The sequence below is a fragment of the Heptranchias perlo genome, chromosome 2 (genome assembly GCF_035084215.1).
Source record: "Heptranchias perlo isolate sHepPer1 chromosome 2, sHepPer1.hap1, whole genome shotgun sequence".
NCBI classification, from domain to species: Eukaryota; Metazoa; Chordata; class Chondrichthyes; order Hexanchiformes; family Hexanchidae; genus Heptranchias; species Heptranchias perlo.
The window spans coordinates 57,711,186-57,733,469 of record NC_090326.1 but is presented as its reverse complement, the minus strand read 5'-3'; the positions used below and the strand labels follow the sequence as shown (position 1 = coordinate 57,733,469).

General features: G+C 42.3%; 1 protein-coding gene across 1 annotated transcript; it reads right to left on the bottom strand.

The window, feature by feature from the left end:
• Positions 1 to 4,470: 4,470 nt before the first annotated feature.
• On the bottom strand, positions 4,471 to 21,933 carry znf622 (zinc finger protein 622). Its single transcript, XM_068001888.1, has 7 exons — positions 21,800 to 21,933; positions 16,112 to 16,732; positions 13,169 to 13,417; positions 11,800 to 11,962; positions 9,030 to 9,142; positions 7,619 to 7,762; positions 4,471 to 6,080 (listed from the first exon to the last, which is right to left on the bottom strand). Exons 2-7 carry the CDS (start codon positions 16,728 to 16,730, stop codon positions 5,947 to 5,949), a joined length of 1,422 nt encoding a protein of 473 aa, XP_067857989.1. The 5' UTR covers positions 16,731 to 16,732; positions 21,800 to 21,933; the 3' UTR covers positions 4,471 to 5,946.
• Between the last annotated feature and the right edge of the window lie 351 nt (positions 21,934 to 22,284).

Genomic DNA, 22,284 nt, shown 5'->3' with positions numbered 1-22,284 from the left:
AATCCCATAAACTCCCATCACTCTGAACATTTCTCAATTCAAGAGACATACTAGTCACACTTACCAATATTTTCTTTCCATTGAGTCACTTTCACCCAAATGTAGCTTACAGAAAAATTCAAATATAAATAAAATTCTATATACTTGCAGACTACTTATTTCAGGCTGGTCTTTATAAACATCTTGCCCCTCTAAAGATCTGGCCTGCCCACATTACAATTAAATGACCAGCAATAGGCACAAGAAATCGGCATGCCCACTCATACCTCACCCCTTTCTTCATTCGGAACAAGTTTCAGAGCAGCCTACATATTACGCTGAACAGTATTAATGCATGGACACATAAGTTGTTTAAATTACATTCCCATCTGCTATTTTAGAGGAGGTGTTAACCTTTTTAAAATAAATGGGCAAATGCCCATGTTAAAATAAAGAAATACTAGACAGAAGTGTTGACTGTTCATCAGTAATGTCACCAAAAGTAATTTCTAGGCTATAGTCTCAAATTTTGTGAACACTAGCGCTTCATGTTATAAGCAATTTGATTTGGTACTTTGCATACACACTGTCTTCTGCACTGCAAAAATATTAGAATATAAATCAATTTATTGGAGAGATTTCTTTCCCTCCAAAATCTTTCCCTTCATTAGCTTCATTAACTACAGCTACTGATTTTTTGATTACCTTCCTCAGCTGTGTAATTTTGCATTCATTTCACCAGATTGGTCTTTAACATGAGCTTAACAAGGGCTTAACAAGCACAAATTGGCTTTTGTTTATGAACTGTTTGATGTTTACTGATCCTTTATTGGGGGAATATTAAGAGCACTTTTTACCAACATATTGCTATTCTTATCTGCTTTTTCACAAAAATCAGTAAAATATCGTCAGTACCATTCAAAGCATTAAAAGAATTTGCTGGGTGCCTCTGATAGCAAATGTAAACATCTGTTATCCAGCACCTCTTGTCATCTTTGCTCTGGTCATGGCCATTACTGGATTGTTCGGATCTTCCCCAACAACAAAGGCGGCCACAGGTAGAATAATAATTGCTGTGGCAGAAATATTTTTCTCTCCTTAGGCGTGTGTGCATATATCTTTTAAAAATTACCTTGAAACTGGATTTCAAGCACTTCATTGAAAACTAGAACAGATGGTCTGAGACTATGGGCTCACATTTACAAATTGGGCAGGATACAGCAGGAAAAATCAGGCAGTGGGGCCTATCGCAGCCTCTCTGCTCTGACCTTAACTTCACTCCTCCCACCACTGACTGCCCCTTTCCTGCCCCTCACATGCAAATACTATCAGGGAGGTGGGATCCTGGCTCCCAGCCAATTCCCTACCCATCTTGTTGCCACTCCTCAGGAGAAGCCTGGCAGTAGTCCAGGTAGTGACAGGAAGGACCTGCAGTTCCTCCATTTTGCCCTGATCTCTCACCTGTTGAAAGCCTCAGTCTCAGCCAAGGTTTTCAGCTAAAAGCTGGACCTAGCCTTCAGGGCTCTTCTGCCCCTTTAAGTGGCCTCCTGCCTCTTCTGGGGTTGCACTGACGGTCCCGCAGCATCAACGGAATTTTCCACCCTTGCAGTGCTTGTTTGCTGTGAGGTATCTAGCCAGAAAACCATTCCAACCCAAGAAAATGAGTGGGAGTCATGAAGGGGTCAGACAGAAGTGACCCTGAACTACCTGGAGCAGAAAGAGAAGATTCTGGACCTTTTTGTTGGAATTACAGCCAATTAACCGCTGAAGTTTTTTTGTTGTAGGTATGAATTACATGATAGTGTACTTCTAACTATTGTGAATCAGGATGTTTATTGGCACCATGGTGTTTGAATTCTAGACAATGTACCTTCTGATTAATATTCCACAGGATCCTGAACAGAGATATTTTATGTTAATATTATCTTGGTATAATGGCAATGTAATTTCTAATTGTTGCTATGCATGGTTGAGATGCTTGAAAATGGCATGTGGCTGACAGAACAACCCTAAATCAACATCCTATTGTTTACCATGTTGTCAGATTTTTAAGGTTGTTTGTAAAAGCAATTTCTTAGAGAATTGTAAAACGACAAAATTAAATGTATGAAACAAACGAATCTGCTCAGGGCACAGATATACAAGCGGATGCACGGAACTCCCTAAGTAGCAACTTACGTGTTACAGCAAGAGACTCATTACAAGAGTATGCCAGATGGAGCTGGGAGAGCAACATACTCAGTATGGCACATAGTAAAACATGAAGGTTACAGTTCGTTAGTCGCACAGAAGAGATGGCATGACCTTAAATTTGAGTGAGTTCTGAGTAACCGTGTATGTGCAGATCTGCTGCTGCCGCCAAATTTACTCCAAGGCATCAACAAGGCAGACTCCGCTGCAAGGGAACTGGCATAATTACAGAGCCACTTCCAGTGGGATATTAAATCCACTCCTTAAAAAAAAAAGGTGGGATGAATATCTGATTAAGAAGCAGACTAAAGGTTAACGACAATTCAAAGATAAATGATCAAAAACTTTATGGAGCATGATAAGAACATAGGAACAGGAGTAGGCCATTTAGCCCCTCGTGCCCTGTCCCACCATTCAATGAGATCATGGCTGATCTGTGACCTAACTCCATATACCCCCCATATCCCTGAATACCTTTTGGTTAACAAAAATCGATCAATCACAGATTTAAAATTAACCATTGAGCTAGCATCAACTGCCATTTGCGGAAGAGAGTTCCAAACTTCTACCACCCTTTGCATGTTGAAGTGTTTCCTAACCTCACTCCTGAAAGTCCTGGCTCTAATTTTTAGGCTATGTCCCCCAGTCCTAGACTCCCCAACCAGCAGGAATAGTTTCTATCTACCCTATCAGTTCCCCTCAATATCTTGGAAACTTCAATCAAATCACCAATCTTCTAAATTCCAGGGAATACAACCCAAGTTTGTGTAGTCCCTCATAATTTAACCCTTGGAGTCCAGGTATCATTCCAGTAAATCTATGTTGCACTCCCTCCAAGGCCAATATATCCTTCCTAAGGTGCGGTGCCCAGAACTGAACACCATGCTCCAGGTGTGGTGTAACCAGCTTTGTATAGCTGTAGCATAACTTCTACCTCCTTGTATTCTAGTCCTCTGGATATAAAGGCCGGTGTTCCATTAGCCTTTTTGGTTATTTTCTGCACCTGTCCATGACATTTTAATGATCTATGTACATGGATCCCTAAGTCTCTTTGGACCTCCACTGTTTCGAGCTCTTCACCATTTAGAAAGCATTCTGATCTATCCTTTTTAGGTCCAAAGTGGATGACCTCACACTTGCCTACATTGAAATCCATTTGCCAGTTTTGCCCATTCACTTAATCTATTAATATCTCTATAATTTTATGCTTCCATCTACACTGCTTAAAATGCTGCCTATCTTTGCGTCATCGGCAAACTTGGATATGTGGACCTCTATCCCGTCATCTAAGTCATTAATAAATATGGTGAATAGTTGAGGCCCCAAGACAGATCCCTGTGGGACACCACTAGTCGCATCCTGCCAATTTCAGTATCTGCCCATTATCCCTACTTTCTGTCTCCTGCTGCTCAGCCAATTTCTGAAACAGGTCAATAATTTGCCCTCAATTCCATGAACTTCAACTTTAGCTATCAGTCTCTTGTGAGGGACTTCATCAAATGGTTTCTGGAAGTCCATATAAACGACATCCATAGACATTCCCCTGTCCACTACTTTAGTCACCTCTTCAAAAAAATTCGATCAAGTTTGTCAGGCATGACCTACCTTTCACAAATCCATGCTGGCTCTCTCTAATCAGCTGAATATTTTCAAGGTGTTCAATCATTAATAATTTCCCAATAGATGTTAGGCTAAGTGGTCCATAATTCCCTGGTTTCCCTCTCTCACCGTTCTTAAATAGCAGATTGACATGTGCAATTTTCCAATCTAAAGGAACGTTTCCTGAATCGAGAGAACTTTGAAAGATTATAGTTAGGGCTCCTGCAATATTCTCACCTACTTCCTTTGAAACCATCTGGATGTGTCACTCTTCAGTGTCATTATTTTCTTCATTGGGGTGTCCAGCATGCTAACCTCTTTCTCTACTGTAATTTCTGACACAAAGTAATTATTTAACATGTCCACCATTTCCTTATTTTCATGATGGTGACTGTGCTGCTGAAACTATGGAAAAGTCTACAGAATTTCTAGAGTCAATGTAGATTGCAAATTTAGACTAATATTCATGTTTCACTGTGGTTATTTTTGGGGATCTGGGAGAAATTGCAATGTTTTTTTCTTCCTTTCTGTGGTTATTCTTCTTACTCAGTAGGTTAAAAAAATTGGGATCAATGTACATTATAATTGAGCTGGTGTTAGGAAGCAGCTTAATAAGCCAACTAACCTTTTCCTTCTTCCATATATTCCTGTGGTGTATGGATAGTATATGCAATGATGGATCAAAAAAGTTCAGGATTCAGATTTACATCTTCAATTTTTAATGAGCAAAACCGTTGTACAGTTCCTCCTTCAGAGTCAAAGAAAGCATACATTATATTATATTCTAGTTCCTTTTTTTAATAAGGGGGGGGGGGGGGAGGGACAATTCAATGAGATCCCCCTTGTGCCATGCACCATTTCTTGCCCGACAGGTGAGCTGCTCCAGAAATCAATCCCACACTGTAACTGAATGCTAGAAGGTGCACAAAGCAGTCTAGGGTAATCTGTTATCCAAACATTTCCCTTCACTTTCTTCAAAACAAAAAAATGCACAAGAAATGGAATTTGCTGTGACCCCATTTTCTTCTTACTGATTAAATTCAGAAATTAAAATGTGTGACTTAAGTTAATTTCAACAGTGTATTAGTTTAATTAAAATGCAACAAATTGTTAAAAACTTAGAAGGAATTATAATGAATTTCAGTTCTTTTCCTTCTCTTCAAAATTTCCCAAGAAATTCACAAGTACTCAAAGACTTCTAGGTTCCAGAATGCACATCTCTTCTGTGAGGTCTTGCAACACCAATACAGCCCAATGGAGCAGAAGCCCCAAATCCTTTGAATTCCTCAACAAGGCTGTGTTGCTGTGGAGAGACACCAAGGGAGGCAAGGCTCTTTCCCCAAAGGAAGGAGTGAAAGAGTGAAAAAAAAACCCAGCAAGGTTCTCACTACTAATGTCTATAATGATCCCGACTGTAAACTGTCCATACCTTTATCGACAAGACCGGGCTCGGTTGTGATACAGCCCACAGCCCGTCAACGCTTAATCCTCAGGTTCGCATGTGATTGACAACTCGGGCAAGGTACCAGAGAGTTGATGGCACCTGAGGAACTGTACATCAGCGTGAACCACTGACTTCAGGAGAGGGAAGAAAATTAGGATGGGGGAAAAAAAATTAACTCTGCTTTGACACCTGCTCTTACACTGTACAAAACATCTGCCACCTTCTCACTCCAACCTGTTGTAGATGGCCATCCCTATAACATGGCTAGTGGGGTCACACTATGACTGATATGTAGGAAATGGGGAGATAACACATTATCCCCTCTACATTCATTACGAAATACAACAGCTGCAATTTTTAAAAAGGCAGCAACTTCAGGCGGTTATTGCTATGCAGTGTTCTAGATTTTACAAATGGCCAAAATTATGCTGGTGCGCAGAATTCATTTTGATACAATACAGATATTCTGAAGTTATGTGAATTATGTTGAGTGTTAAGCAGCGTAGTACAGTGCCCACATATTAATAGGAATGTCTCAGTGATGTTTTATAATCCTCAACATTATAACATAAATCTGAAAAAGGCACATTAGAGGTGTAAAAATACACCAAAACCTCCAAAAAAAGTTAGAAAAGGCAGCAAAAAAAACAAGTCTCCAGTTATGGGTGTTGCAATTATCCTCTTTAGCAGCTGGTCGACATGTGCACTCTGTCTGCTTACTAGGATCTGAATTTCTAAAATAGGACTTGAGGTCTGAAGTGCATCTGCTTCGTAGCATTGTTGGACAGCGCTGTCTTTAACATCCACTTGGACTTCATTCTTTGTACGTACTGCATGTCACGCTCCTTTCTCTGTGATGCTGCTTTCGCTAGTAAGAAAAAAGACAACAGCTGATCACAAAAATCATAACTGAGTTTATTTACCACTTGCACTATTACCGCACTTTATAGAGAATTATTTTCAGTGCTAATTCTGCTCCAGTAAAAAGTGAAAACAAAGTGAATTATCTGTCTTGCCAGCTACTCGAAGGCTTCCAATAGGAATTAATATCGTACTACAACTTTGTACTCTTGCTGAAACAATGGTATCCATAAAATAACTGGAATAGTTCACATTCCAGATGTTTTATCACCCACAGTCAGGTAAACACACAAGTAACTCAAATTACTGGCCCCCTATTTATTTAATTCACAATGTCAGTTAGCAGTGCACACAAGATTCTGCTGAAATTAGAGGCGGCACAATCCAACCACATTGAGTGAGGATGATTCTGTCAGCCCACCTTCCTCCACTCACCAAGGGGAATGCCGTACCACCACTTGGGCCCCATCTAGTACCTGACTGAGAGTTGATCAAGCACATCCACAACTCAGCAAATGAGTCTGGGCAAGTAGCACATGCACAACATCAGGCTTCTAGAAATGAATCCTCTGGTCAAGTAACAAACCACATGAAGTAACAAAATCGTTCAGGACAGAGAGAAATGGATTTAGAAAAAAATGATTTAAAAAGGTACGAAGTGTAAGAAATAACTCGTGATTTTTTTTTAAAAAGTAACTTGTTTGAAGGTGTACATTGTGACAATGTAAATAATCCACTCAACCTCATAGGAATGTCAAAGTATAAGCCTCCAGCTAGTCTAGAAATAATCCTCGCTGTACCCTACTTAGTGTGTCCAAGAGATACTGTGCTGTCAGAGACACATCCATCATATAATCCAGGCAATGTACATACCTCATGAGGTGGTTTTACTCCCTGCCTCAGGAAGCAAAATGTCACTGCCAGCAAACGTAAATGGTTGCTAGGGTTGCCATTTTGTTCTCACTGGAAGTTCTTAGTCCATATATACAGGCCAAAAATGTGGCTTTCACACTTTTAGCTCACATCAGAAACAAGGTGTCGAATGCCACTTCTAAGTATATGGACAATCTTGCCGTTGATACGCTGGATCACATAAATAGGCAAATTGAGAACATCCTGCAGCTTCACTATATTGCAAAATATGAGAAGTTGCTATGCAACACAAATAAGATACAAGTTGCTTGCAATCCTAGTTTCGTCATTTAGTTTGTAGTTCACCAACTCAAAAGGCCTAGATTATTGGATTAATAATCTTCAATTAACCAAAATATGCGACAGGCTAAATGGATCAGCTGGTCTTTTTCTGCATGACATTTTTGTATGTTTGTCTGAGAAAATATCTCAAATGATTTTTTTCCTTCTATTAACAAAATACTTTATAGTGCAGTGTTTCAAGCAAATTGAAAAGTCATAGTCCAGTGTCAAATGCATTATGTTGGATAGCAAACACCTACTGAACAGACACTCCCATGAACAAAAACTAGTGGCTGAAGTGCCGTAAAAGATAGGTCTTACTGCATGTACAGGAGGCATCAAAACACTTACCAAGCTCGCTTGTCCAGCCTAGTGCCTTGTACTGCTGTAGCACTCTGCCCAACATGCGACGAGTCCCAGTAACAGCCACTGCTCTAGAGGTACCAAAATGCTGTTTATAATATCTCAGCAATGATCGATGACCAATTCTAGCACCTGAGAGATTTGAATAGAGAATAAAACATTTTTAAACATCGTCAAATTAATTAGTACAAAAATGAATTTGATCAATGCATTCCTAGAAACGCCAATACAATAGATGTTTTAGTACTCAACACATTTCCTGTTGAAATACCAACTTTTGAGATTCAAAACCGTCGTCTACAATGAGTAAAAATTTCATGCCTACAGTTCCTATGGGACAGGAAGCTCACAAAACAGCCTCTAAATTCTAATAGATTATACGATTACAAATCTGAAAAATAGCTACTGTCACACAGTGTTTGTTCTGTACATGATCTTCCTGCACCCCTGTTCGACAAGAATAAAATGAGGGTGAGTGTGAGAAACTACATGCAAGCAAGAGATTTAGGTTCAGAGTAAACAAAAGGGATCAACTACAGAGAAAGATCAGCCACAGCGCATAGTCTAGTTCTGGTACATAACACCTAACACCTACCCAGGAGGATTGAGGAATGGCACAGACGAAGGTGGCAAAAGATTGGCTGGTATGTATGGAAACTCCAAATTTCTAACTACACCACCAGACTTTACCATTCCTTCATCACAACCTGGCTGCCTGCTCCCCAGTCTCTGGTCCTGGGGAGGCCTGGACTTACTATACTGGGCAGGTGGACTCTGAAACCACAGCAGCAGCAGCAACAATGCCAGCTCTCCTCCTACCCTGGAGCAGCACCCAGCTCCAACTCTCCGCCGGTCAAGTCACTGAGGCCACAAAGCACATTAGACATTGGAAGAAGGGACCCCCTCCCCTGCCTACATCCACCATTCATCCAATTCAATAAGTACAGATTCAATAAAGTGCAAACCAAACAGTCGCCTGGTAGGGAGGAGAGGAGGGGTAGTGAGAAGGAAAGGGGCAACCAATCAGATAATCTGAAAGCTCAGGAAACAGGAGTCCCTGATTGATCTGGATGGTATTTTTATACGAATAGTCCACTAAACACTGCACACAAATTTCCACAGGTAGTTTTACACCTAAAAGTTTACCTGGTATTTAAATCAGTAAAAGTGCATAGCCAAAATCATAAGTTGAAATAAAGACTCCTAGTACATTTGTGAGGCATTAGCTTTAGGTTATGAAGAATAATACATTACTGCATATAACAACCCAGTCTAAACAGCATTAAAAATTGTGATGCTATCTGTAAACCTGGCAGTTTTGTTCACATAAAGATGGACCTGTCTGACCCAATCTGTATAACAAAGGGTCAGTGAGGACATATCAGGACTGGGTACTAACCAGAAGGAAGCACAAGCTCCATTGTTTCCTCGTCATATTCCAGACTCTTGGCTGGTACTTCTGCAGTTTTCATTTCAACATCTTCCCCTTCTTTGTGATCAGGGTAACTATCCCTTTATATAGAGAAGCAAAACAACTAATTCAGCAAAGGTATTTACAATAGTCCCTTATACTGGAATACTGTATTTGATGTGCAGGGCTATGGGGACAGAGTGGGGTAATGGGACTAATTGGATTGCTCTTACAAAGAGCCGGCACGAGCTCAATGGGCCGAATGGCCTCCTTCTGTGCTGTAACCATTCTATGATTTGAGGCCACTTTCAATTTTTCTACTTTTGTTTATTTAAACACAAACGTGAGGTCAGATGCCACAAAGCAGACATTTATTTCTACTCATTTCTCTTTTCATCACTTTTGAAGGCCACTCATGTCCTACCAGCTTGATAGGGACAGTCTGGGCCGCAAACCAATCCAAAATTAGCACTGGCATCACTTTACCATTAACTAGCAAATGTTGCACACTGGCTTCAATGGGGTAAGCTGGTTTCAATGGGGTAAGCTGGACCATATCAAATCCCGTATTTGAATTCCTACTTCCACAACAAAACACAAAATACTCCCTTCTATTGGCTACACCAAGTTACTCATACATCAGTTACAATAAATAATGTGTTCATACATTTTAATGTCGCAAAACTTCCCACAAAGTTCATAAAGTCATGAGGAAAATGAATGATGAGCAAAGGAGAGATTGAAAGAGAGCAAAAGCTTGGTCAAAAAGGCGATTTTTAAGGAAGATCTTAAAAGGAGGAAAAGGAATGGGAGAGATGGAGGGGTTTAGGGAGGAAATTTCAGAAAGTGGGGCCTAGGCAGCTAAAGGCGCAGTTGCCAAATGATAATGTGACGGGAGTGGGAAGTGCACAAGAGGCTGGAATCAGAGGAATGCAGCATTCCAGAGTACAGCGGGGGGGCGGAGGAAGGAGGATGTGGGGCTTAAAAGGGATCTGGTGATGATTGGGGAGGTTTATGAGACGCTGACGGGTACAGAAGCCATTGTCAGAGTTGCTTTGACTAAGATTGGATAGGGGAGAATGGAACCAAACAAGCGCAGTCCCACTGAGCTAAGTAAGAGGAGGAAGATGTGGTCTACCATGGCGAAGGCTGCAGACAGGTTGAAGAGGGACAATGCACCACGGTCATAGTCACAGAACATCATTCATGACTTTGGTTAGGGCCATTTTGGTGCTGCAGGACGGGTGAAAACCTGATTAGAGGGATGCAAACAGGGAGTTTCAAGAGAAGGCTGGGAGTTGACAACATGCTACAAGCATTCAGAGGATGAGTTCCTGCAAATGGAAGCCATCTCGAATTATAGATGGTAATTGGGTTGAAGGGGATACTGAAACCAATCACCATGATCTCCTGGAGCTTGCTTGATCACCTATGGGAGTTGGAGGTTTTTTCCGAAATCGGCATCAAGATTTTTTGCCTCTCCCAGGAAATTGTGTGGCCAGGGGTGGGGGGAGGAAGGAAGAGGGCAGAGGTGGGATGGGTTTAACGGTGTGAGCTGGTTACATCTTGTGGGATAGGAGAAGCTTGATGGACCCATTGGGTTTTTTTTCTGTCCTTTTTCATATGTTCATAACATATTCAATAGCCTTGCAGAGGAAAGGGAGGTTGGAGATGGTAGTTGCAAGAACAGAAGGGTCAAGGTTGGGATGATAGCCGAAGAGAGTGGTGACAGTGCCTAAAGAGAATTGGCCATTTACAATGTCAGCTAGCATGGAGGGAGGTTGGGTGGTCAGAGTTTCATGGGAATGGGGGTCAAGGGAAAAGGTCTCATGGACAAGACAAACTTGGAAGGTGGAGGAAAAGGGGCACAAGTATATACACGAGGGAGAGGGAGAGCGCACGAGTATATACACGAGGGAGAGCGAGAGGGAATGAGTGTGTGTGTGTCAGTATGTTCAGGGCTAAAGGGGCAGGGGGACAGGCTTAGGGAGCAAAGGGGAAGGGGACGAAGCAGCGAAGGCATCTGAAGAAACAGCTTTGATGAAGAAATCCTCGAGATCATTACGCTTATCATTAGGGGCAAGGGTGGTGAGGGCAAAGGAGGGACGTTTAAGGAAGCGGTTGATAGTAGAGAAAAGAAGCTGGGAGTTATCTTTGCCCTCAGGATGATCCTAGAGTAGTGGACGGTTTTGAAAGAGGAAAGTGAGGCTCAATAGAGGCTGACATGGTCAAGCCAGACCTGCTGATGGATGGCCAAGCCAACTGTGCACCAGGTTCGCTCAAGTTTGTGCCCCTTGTTCAAAAAGGAACAAAGATGGGACAATACAAAGGGGAAATGACAAGGATGGGAGAGAGTGACTGTTTTGCTGGGGTTGAGGGCATCAAAGGTAGATGTGAGGTCATGGTTGAGAAAATCAACAGCTGCAGAGGTATTGTGGCGAATAGAGGACCAAAAACTAGGCAGTTTGGAGTTTGGGAGTACAGCTGTAAGCGATCTGGGGAGAGTTCTTTTCCCCCCATAGGCGAATGCTGAAAGAAGTGGAGTTGAGGGAGGGTAGAAGGATATGGGTGATGAGGGATACAAAGCAGTTTGTCCAGCATAAGCTTAACAAGACATAAAAAGTTAACCCTTTTAGAAACCGGATCTTAGTTACCATCGAAAACAGCATCACTTTCCTACAAAATACACATCAGTACATAACAGTGTCAAATATTTTCTAACGCCCCAAACTCTTCAGATACTTATATTTGTCATTACCTAAAATCATAGAAGTCTGCAAACTCAAGAGCAGCATCTCCATCTGTGAAGAGTCTACAATGGCTGCTGTCAACCATGTGAGCCTGGACAGCTTCTGTCGAGTAAAAAGACCGTCCCTTCTCATTGCACCACAGACAAATGTTTCCCACACCAACCTTTTCTCCTGCAACAAAAGTAAAAGTGCGTGCATCACAAGCGGTTAGCCATCCGGTGCTACATGAACCGCATCTGAAACCCCTAGCATCTCACCAGTCTCAAGTTTTAAATCAAAAGACTTTTAAAAAAAAAACTGCCTTTCACAAATGAGTAATTTTGATTTGCAACTTAACTTTGGTGTTGTCCTGCGATTGTCAATTTATTATATATTGAAAATGGTACGTGGGTCACAACATTTCATTTCAAAATACATTGACGATCCCTATGTCAATCATCTTTCTGGCATATTTCCATTTGATTTACCAGCAATATCCATTATGCCTATAGGTGATGCTGTGGTAAGTGCTTTCAAAGCTTTTGCTAACATTAGTAATCCCAAATTATAGTAACACACTAATTACTAGCACAGTAGCTGCTACTTTAAACAAAACCTTTTAAAAAAGAAAGCAGCTAGAAATTGGAGACAAAAACAGAAAATGCTGGAAACTCACAGCAGGTCAGTCAGCATCAGTGGAGGCAAAAGACAAGTTAATGTTTCAGGTGCAGACCCTTCATCAGAGCTGCTATTTTATACTGATACAGTTTACGAGTCTGTATGCAGTTACAGACTCTGACTACCAAGCGTCGCTGTGGAGCAACCCAAGTTTCTGAACCTCCAGTCATCTAAATGACCTCAGAGTGAAGCTGACAGATTAATGAGCAGTTTTGTTCCGTTGACTCACAATCCTTACGAAAGAAATCGAGGCAGTTCAATTTTTTCCACATTCTTGAACTACATACGCAGGCTGTATATCAATGCTGCACTGAAGTTAGGAGGTGCATGAGAATAACTCAATAATGACACCTGCCAAGTGTCCCAAGGCTATCAGAAGTGCCTGATCTCTGCTCAGCAATTTTCCACAGTGATACAGCTGAGGTTGGAATTTCAGCAATATTGCAGGAGGGAAAAGAAGATTGATAGATCTCTGGCACAAGTCATGTTCCACCAGTCTGTCACTGCACATGGGGACTCAATGCACCATGACAACCAACCTTTCAGATAACACAGGCAATTGTAATTGTGACCAGCTCATTTTACATTAGGTACAGTTTTCAGTAATGACATTCTACATAAATTTCCTCCACTGTTTATTGCCTTACTAATAAACAGGCACCCGTGAATTTATCATAGTGGACACAGTCCAAATGTGTACTGGACTCTTACAGTACTTACCCAGGTACTTTATCAGTCCCCTTAGATCCACTAAATATTCAATATCAGGGATAAAAAAACCATGGGACTTTGTCATATGATCCACATTCTTCAATAGAGAACGAGAGTGGTGTGAACAGAATAAGCAGTCTGTGATCGGAAGGGTGCCAGCCGGAGAGTCCTCGCTCGGCTCATTATCAGCTCGGCTCTCCTCACCTTCCTTCAAATCATCTTCCAAGTCATCAACCGAGTCCATGTCCTCCCAATCATCTAGTGCAAAAAGTGCAAAGTGCAAAGCAAAGTAAGTTTTAACTCTCTAAAATACCTTGTTAGAGCATCATAAAACTTATTCATAGTTTAAATCTTGGAAAAAAACTCGGAGCAAACACCAAACGTATGAGAGTTAATTATTAGGAACTGGCAATATTTTTCGCAGTTGAACTAGTCAAATTTCGACCAATTTAGAAAGTCACAATTACGTGCAAGAGTGCAGTGCACTACATTGGAATTACCTAACTAAGCAAACTAATACTTGGTATTGTGAAGCTGAGAGACATGGTTAGATATTTACCTGGCCAATACAAGTAAAATACCTTAAATAATGTCACCTCAGTAGGCAAATGCACCTTCCATGGTGGAACTAAACCACATATAACAGGAAGGTCTCAGGTTATCGGCTGGTGTCAGCCGTGGCTCAGTGGGTAACACTCCTACTTCTGAGTCAGAAGAACATAAGAAATAGGAGCAGGAGTAGGCCATATGGCCCCTCGAGCCTGCTCCACCATTCAATAAGATACTGGCTGATCTACTACCTCAACTCCACTTTCCTGCCCTATCCCCATATCCCTTAGTATCCAAAAATCCACTGATCTCAGACTTGCATATACTCGAAGGTTGTTGGTTCAAGTGCCACTCCAGATACTGGAGTATAAAATCTAGACTGACACTTCAGTGCAGTACTGAGGGAATGCTGCACCATCAGAGGTGCCGTCTTACGGGACGTTAAACCGAAGCCCCCTCAGGTGGACGTAAAAGATTCCATGCCGCTATTTTGAAGAGGAGCAGGGGCGTTCTCCTGGTTGTTTGTTTGTACAAGCAGGATCAGACAATAGCTGTGATGCATTCATCACAGTCCATGTGACCACCGACATTCACTGTCAAGGCCGACAATTGAAGAATACTCTTTTGGGTGAGGCAGCAGGGGGCTGCTGGCATCCATGGAATGGTACAAGTCAGCACCTTCAGGAGTGGGGGGGGAATCTCATTCAATAGCCAGGTTGACCCTGCGCCCACAAAGTGGGTCCACCTGTTTCCTCTGAGCCTCTTTTTTGGTCAGCAGAGTGTCTGACGTGCAAGGAAACCTATTATCACGTGTAAGAGTCTCCAATCCAAGCCAGAGAGAAATCCACATACAGAATTTCTCTTTGGCCGATATACCTGACCTTCAGGTAATATTGAGGTTGAAGATCAATCATGATCTTATTGAATGGCGGAGCAGGCTCGAGGGGCCGTATGGCCCACTGCTGCTCCTATTTCTTATGTTCTTATGTAATGGCTTCCAGTCATGTAGATGGTGAGGACATAAAGTCTTGGGACGACAGCAGCTGAAAGGCATTACGTGGAGACCAGGTGCAAGAACACATGCTCATATATCCAAGGTTTGGTGCCTTTAGCATGGTGGAAGGATCTACGCAAGGCAGCTTCCGATTTCTGAAGCACAACTGTACTGGCACGTACTTGCTGAGCATGACAAGCTAAGTGCATCAGGTCAAGAGAAACAACCTGGACCAATAAGTGGATGCTGGCTTCAGCTATTAGGCACGAGTTGACCATCATCAACCCACCTACTTGGCAGGCTCTCAGTGGTAGTGCAAGTGAACCAGATATTCGGCTGCTCTATACTAAGGATTTTCTTGGTAAATTTGTACCCCCTACGCACAGACATTCTGTGCGAGAAATTGTGAGAGCTCATTAAGGTTACTTAAATGTTAAGGTTGGCACTTCCAGAACTGAGTACATCTGGAAATATCACTTGGATTTTAAAAATTGTTAAACACATGGATAATCTGTCCAGTTGCAAAAAACTTAATTGGTACTAAACTAAAAGTGTCATGTAGCAACCAAGAAGGTTTACTATCAGTGGTCAATCTGTATTACAGCTGAAATTCATATAATCTCTATAATGGTTTGGCACCAGTTCATCAGAATTATACCCAGTCTCTAATGTAAACACAAATTATATTACTAGGAAGAGGGCACATGTATATTGAGAATACCTTGATGTGATAAGAAAGTATGAACTGTGATGGGTGATATTCTTATAAAGCATGTAAACTTTTTAAATATTTGAGGTTGCAGAAGTATCCAACATGGAGCAGAAGCTGACAAATGTCACCCATTTTCAGTAAGATGCTAGTGCAATGTTATCAAAATGTATTTGAAGTACATATTATTTAGGGCCTGTACAAGGAGTATCTTAGTGTGAAAGTAGTGAATACATGTTGGTTGGTTGAGTGCATTCACTAGGCCATCAAAACAGCCACACTTCAATCACTGATGAATTGCTAAATTTGCTTTTATTTTGGGGTTAATGCCTTGCCACCCATTTCATGCAACTGTCACAGCTCTATCCAACAAAACTATCCATCCTTGATCAGCAGAGCTTCTGTAAGTTTAAACTTACAAATCGATGCTCAAATAACGTCAGTAACAGCAAATTGTGAAACCTGGCTCCACAGCTAACAAACTTGCTTTAAGTGTAAAAATGAACAAAGTTAGTTAGATTTTTATTGAAAGTGGTATGCTCCTACAGTAAATTATCATGCAGTTAACTCTGCAGGGGATAACACTCAAGTTTTTTTTAAAAAAAGTAAAAGGTTGAAACTTCAGTGCAACTCATTACACTCTACAAACCGTTATTAAAATATAACAAGGAGACCCTTATTCGTCATTACTTATCATCACCTTCATCCTCCACCACCATTTCCTCCTCATCTGAGGACTCATCCTCCTCCAATTTTTTGGCCTGTTGTTCCAACCAGAGCAACCGAGGAGGTTTGTCTGGCTTTTTCTTGCTCTCTTGCTTCTGTTGGCTGCTAACTGTGACTTGTGACAGAGTGCTTCCAGTTGCTGGGACAACGGTCCTCTTCCTCGTTGAGGGCGACAGCTGGGCCTTCACAGCCTGCTGAATGGCTGTATTCAGCGCATCTTTGTCCATTCTCTCCTCGCTCAATCCCTTTTCCATGTTTTTAGCGTTGAGCCTTTCCAACTCTTTACTTGCAATGCCGGTGGCCTTCCTTTCTGCGTCCTGGTGTTTCTTGGATTTCAAATGGTTATCGTAGGCGTTGAACGTGGCAAATTTCTTGCCACAAGATGTGCAGTCTGTCGCAGTCCCCTTGTTCTGCTCTTCCACAGCCGCTCTCTGGGCCAGCACGCGTTCTTGGAAGTTCTCAGCTGTGACCGGAGGCATGTCTGCTACTTTACGCTTCAGGTTATACCTGTGCCAATCGGTTTTGTAGTGCGATCTTTGAATCTCCGCATCAGCAAAAGCCACCCGACACGTGATGCAGGTGTAGGAAGACATTGCTTAAACAGAAAGAAAACTTAAAATTTAGAATTGCCAGAAAAAGAAAACAATCCCAATCTTGCTTTCGGTCACAATATTAAACAAAGAATGTGTATTTATCCTCTCATGACCTCAGGATTTCCCAAAACGTTTCATAGCCAATTAAGTTATTTTTGAAATGTAGTCAATTTTGTAATATAGGCACAATGCAGCAGCCAATTTGCACACAGAAAAGTCACACAAAGAGCAATGAAATAAATCATTGAATCATACAGCACAGAAAGCGGCCATTCGGCCCATCGTGCCTGTACCAGCTCTCAAAGAGCTACCAATTAGTCCCACTCCCTGCTCCTTTCTCATAGCCCTGCAAATTTTTCCTTTTTAAGTAGAGATCATAGGGAAAATGCTAGAATCTATTATTAAGGTGGTTATAGCAGGGCACTTAGAAAATTTCAATACAATCAGGCAGAGTCAACACGGCTTTGCAAAAGGGAAATTGTGTTTGACTAATTTATTAGAGTTCTTTGAGGAAGTAACAAGCAACGTGGATAAAGGGGATCCTGTGGATGTGTTGTACTTGGATTTCCAGAAGGCTTTTGACAAGGTGCCACATCAAAGGCTACTACACAAAATAAGAGCTCATGGTGTAGGGGGTAACATAGTAGCATGGATAAAGGATTGGTTAGCTAACAGGAAACAGAGAGTAGGCATAAATGGGTCATTTTCAGGTTGGCAAGATGTAACAAGTGGAGTGCCACAGGGATCAGTGCTGGGGCCTCAACTATTTACAATCTATATCAATGACTTGGATGAAGGGATCAAATGTATAGCTGCTAAATTTGCAAAGGTAGGTAGGAAAGTAAGTTGTGAAGAGGACATAAGGAGTCTGCAAAGGGATATAGATAGGTTAAGTGAGTGGGCAAAAATTTGGCAGATGGAGTATAATGTGGAAAAATGTGAACTTGTCCACTTTGGCAGGAGGAATAGAAAAGCAGTATATTATTTAAATGGAGAGAGATTGCAGAACTCTGAGATACAGAGGGATCTGGGTGTCCTAGTACATGAATAACAAAAAGTTAGTATGCAGGTACAGCAAGTGATTAGGAAGGCAAATGGAATGTTGTCATTTATTACAAGGGAAATGGAATATAAAAGTTTTGCTACAGTTGTACAGGGCATTGGTGAGACCACATCTAGAATACTGTGTGCAGTTTTGGTCTCCTTATTTAAGAAAGGACATAATTGCTTTGGAGGTGGTTCAGAGAAAGTTCACACGACTGATTCCTGGGATGAGGGGGTTATCTTATGAGGAAAGTTGGGCCTGTATACATTGGAGTTTAGAAGAATGAGGGGTGATCTTATTGAAACATATAAGATCCTGAGGGGACTAGAAGGGGTAGATGATGAAAGGGAGAGACTAGAACTAGGGGCCACAGTTTAAAAATAAGGGGTCTCTCATTTAAGATGGAGATGAGGAGAAATATTTTCTCTGAGGGTCGTGAGTCTGTGAAAGTCCCTTCGCCAGAGAGTGGTGAAGGCAGGGTCATTGAATATTTTTAAGGCTGAGTTAGATAGATTCCTGATTAACAAGGGAGTCAAAGGTTATAGTAGGTAGACGGGAAAGTAGGGTTGAGGTCACAATCAGATCAGCCATGATCTTATCGAATGACAGAGCAGGCTTGAGGGGCTGAATGGCCTACTCCTGCTCTTAATTTGTATGTTCGTATGTAATTGTCTTTTGAAATTACTATTAGATCTGCTTCCACCACCTTTTCAGCTAATGCATTCCAAATGATCAAATAATCTATTTTAGTGATTTTGGTTAAGGGATAAATGTTGGCCAGGACACCGGGAGAACTTTCCTACTCTTCGAATAATGCCATGGGATCTTATACATCCACCTTGAACAGGCAGAAGAGGCCTTGATTTAACATTACATCCGAAAGACGGCACTTCTGAAATTGCAGCACTCCCTCATTACTGCAATGAATTGTCCGTTTAGATTATATGCTCGAGTCTCTGGAGTGGAGCTTCAGCTCGTGACTATTGACTCAGAGAAGAGAGTGCTACGACTGAGCTGCGGCTTCATAGCAAATAATCATGGATCATTAAAATCAGCTTTTAACAATTTCGATTGATAAATTCTCAGATTTCTTTCAAGGTGATGAATTTGTAAAAACTGATTTTCTTCTTTCCATCCTGAGATGTGGGTACACTGCATCCTTGTCAGTATGCTCATTGCATGCCACCCTGACATCACTGATGCAATGCACCCACAACTCTGGGCCCGATTTCTGGCATGAAAAGAAATGACGGCTGTGCAATTTGGATACTTTTATAACCGGGATAACCATCCTTAGGTATGGCTGTGAGCATTATATTCTTTACACTGCAGCAAATGTCAGTCTTTCCTTCCTAGTTAGGTATGAAGCAAAGACAGCAGTACACTGACACAGTTACCACACTGATAGTCCCCTAAAAAGAGGTCATTAATCAAAAGTTCACTCAGGTCATACACCAGTACTAAAAGCAAGATTGCAACTGCCCCCCACCCCCGTCTCTCTCTCTCTCTCTCTCTTCCCCCACCCCCAACATAATTTCCAACTATTTTTATTACCATAGTGGCAGGTAAGTGGCTGGAGCGACAGTAAACATAGGAGTCTAGAAATTCCATCGAACCATTCAGAGTGGCATAAGTGTGGCAGGGTGGGACTTCTGCCTCCTCTTAGGTTCACAGGGAGAACAGTCATTTCCCAGGTGACGGGCCATTTAAATAGTCAGGGCAGACAGAGGTGCAAGAGACACCAGCCCCGCTTGGCCAACGGAAATTCAGAGCAACAACCTGCAGATCCGGGGGGTGGGGGACAGCCAAGGTCTCTTATCAGGCTGAAGATTCAAGTGGCTGAAAAAAAATCCTTTTCCCATCATGGAATCATAGAAAGTTACGGCACAGAAGGAGGCCATTCGGTCCAGCCGAAAAAGAGCTATCCAGTTTAATCCCACTTTTCAACACTTGGTCCGTAACCCTGTAGGTCACGGAACTTCCAAGTGCTCATCCAGGTACTTTTTAAATGAGTTGAGGGTTTCTGCCTCTTCCACCCTTTCAGGCAGTGAGTTCCAGACCCCTACCACCCTCTGGGTGAAAAAATTTCTCCTCAGCTCCCCTCTAATCCTTCTACCAATTACTTTAGATCTATGCCCCCTGGTCACTGACCCCTTTATTCCAAAGAAAACAACCCCAGCCTATCCAATCTTTCCTCATAGCTAAAATTCTCCAGTCCTGGCAACATCCTCGTAAATCTCCTCTGTACCCTCTCTAGTCCTGTAATGTGGTGACCAGAACTGAGGGATCAATTACCTTCGCTTATTTACATCTTTAAGGCATTTTGTAGAACCACAATGGAAACCATGCCTGTTCTCAGAAGGCTTGGAAACTACTGGGCATAATAGGGATGAACTGGGCGGTTTGAAGGGTAACCCCCAGTCACACTCCCAAAATGCTGACAAGCCCCTAGGCTTGGGGGGGGGGGGGGGGAGGAATTTCAACAACATAAACTGGACAGAAACCTGTTGGATCTAAGTTCTGCCCCAGATTGTAACATTCCCCCCACCCCTATTACTAAGGACTCTCAAAATGGCTTCTGAAAAAGAAGGTCCTGTCTCACCCACCTGGTTGAATTTTTTTTTGAGGAAGTTGCTAGGTTGATGGATGTAGGTAGCAGTCATCATCATATACCTGGACTTTTAACAAGGTGCTCACACTAGGCTACTTTATAAGATAGAATCCTGTTGGATTGGAGGGCAGACCCTGGGTTGTCTGCATTCTCATAGGCCGAAGGAACATAGGAGCAGGAGTAAGCCATTCACCCCTCGAGCCTTGGCTGATCTGATACCATTTAACCTCCTTTGATCCATATCCCGAGATACACTTACGTAACAAAAATCTGTCAACCTTAGTCTTGAAAGTTTCAATTGACCCAGCATCCACAGCCTTATGGGGGAAGAGACTGCAGATGTCCACTACCCTTTGTGTGAAGAAGTGCTTCCTGATTTCATTTCTGAATGACCTGGCTTTAATTTTAAGATTATGGCCTCTTGTTCTGGATTCCCCCACCAGTGGAAATAGTTTCTCTGTATCTACCCTATTGAATCCTTTTATCATTTTAAGCACCTCAATTAGATCACCCCTCAATCGTCTATACTCAGGGGAATACAAGGTTGTTATTAATGAGAGCGGTTCTGTGTCTAGACTAGTTAGTAATAAAGTCCTGCAGGAATCTTCAGTAGAACCGTTGCTCTTCACTATCTATATTAATGATCTGGATGAAGGTGTTGGGCGAGCTGTCCGCAAGCTCACGGATAACACAAAGATTTGTGCTAGTGTTGGAACTTTGGATGAGAAAGAAAGACTACAATCAGATCTGGATGTGATGAGTGAAAATGGCTCTGCATTTGGCAAATGATATTCATTCAATTTTAATCAATGTTAATTAAATTAATAAATGTAGTATTATGCACATAGTTAGGGCTAATGCCAAGCCTGTGTACACAGTACAAGGTTGCAAGGCTACAGCAAAAGCAAATAAGAGTATTAGGATGTATTGCCCTATTCCAACATAAAATTTAAAAAAACACCAGAGTTCTTGTGCGCGACCTTGGTTAGGCCGCATCCATAATATTAGGGGGGAGGGGGGGGGTGAAATGGGTCTTGGGTATCACAGGCGATAGTTTAATCATCAGCCCCTGAATTTCTTTTCCACTGAGGTCAATGGTCACTTATAGGCCAAGAACATTTAAGGCTGGAGGTGGGGGAATCAACTTTTTGACTGAGCTGATAAACAACTTACGGTATTTTAGTAAATCTAGCAGTAAAGTGCTGCGCTTCCATAGCACCAGTAAAGGGGGGGGGGGGGGGGGTGGGATTAAACAGGTCACAGTGTAGCCCCCAGCTCAAGCAACCGCTTATCGCTTCAGGCCTTTGCTTTGTGGTCCATTGCACCATCCTCGTGAACCGGGCTCTGCGGATCCCCCCACGTTCCAAAGAACCTCGGCGCGACACCGTCACAAAGGAGCGGCGTTCGACTCACCAGCACAGAGTTCCAGTGACCGCCGCACGAGGCCAGTGACCGTGCTCCCCGGTGAGACTCGCCCGAGGAAGGCTCCCCCGCCGCTTGGCTCTCTGCTCCGACTGCCCACAATTCCCCCGTCTGCTGGAAGCTCCTTGCGAGTTGCTCTTCCGCGCCCCCGCGTGGCCGGTAACGATTGACACGTTTGGTTGCGACTTTTGGCAATAATTCTCCTGTCGGATTTCGAGTGGGCAGCAGTAAGGGTTCTACACCAACCTGATCACTTTAAGAAACTGATAGGTTATAGTTTCAGGGGTATAAACCTTTCAAAGATCTCTGTTCCTCTAGATTGGAAAATTGCACATGTCGCTCCGCTTTTTAAGAAAGGAGAGAGAGGGAACCGGGGAATTATAGACCAATTAGCCTAACATCTGTTGTGGGGAAAATGCTGGAGTCTATAATTAAGGATAGGGTGACTGAACACCTCAAGAATTTTCAGTTAATCA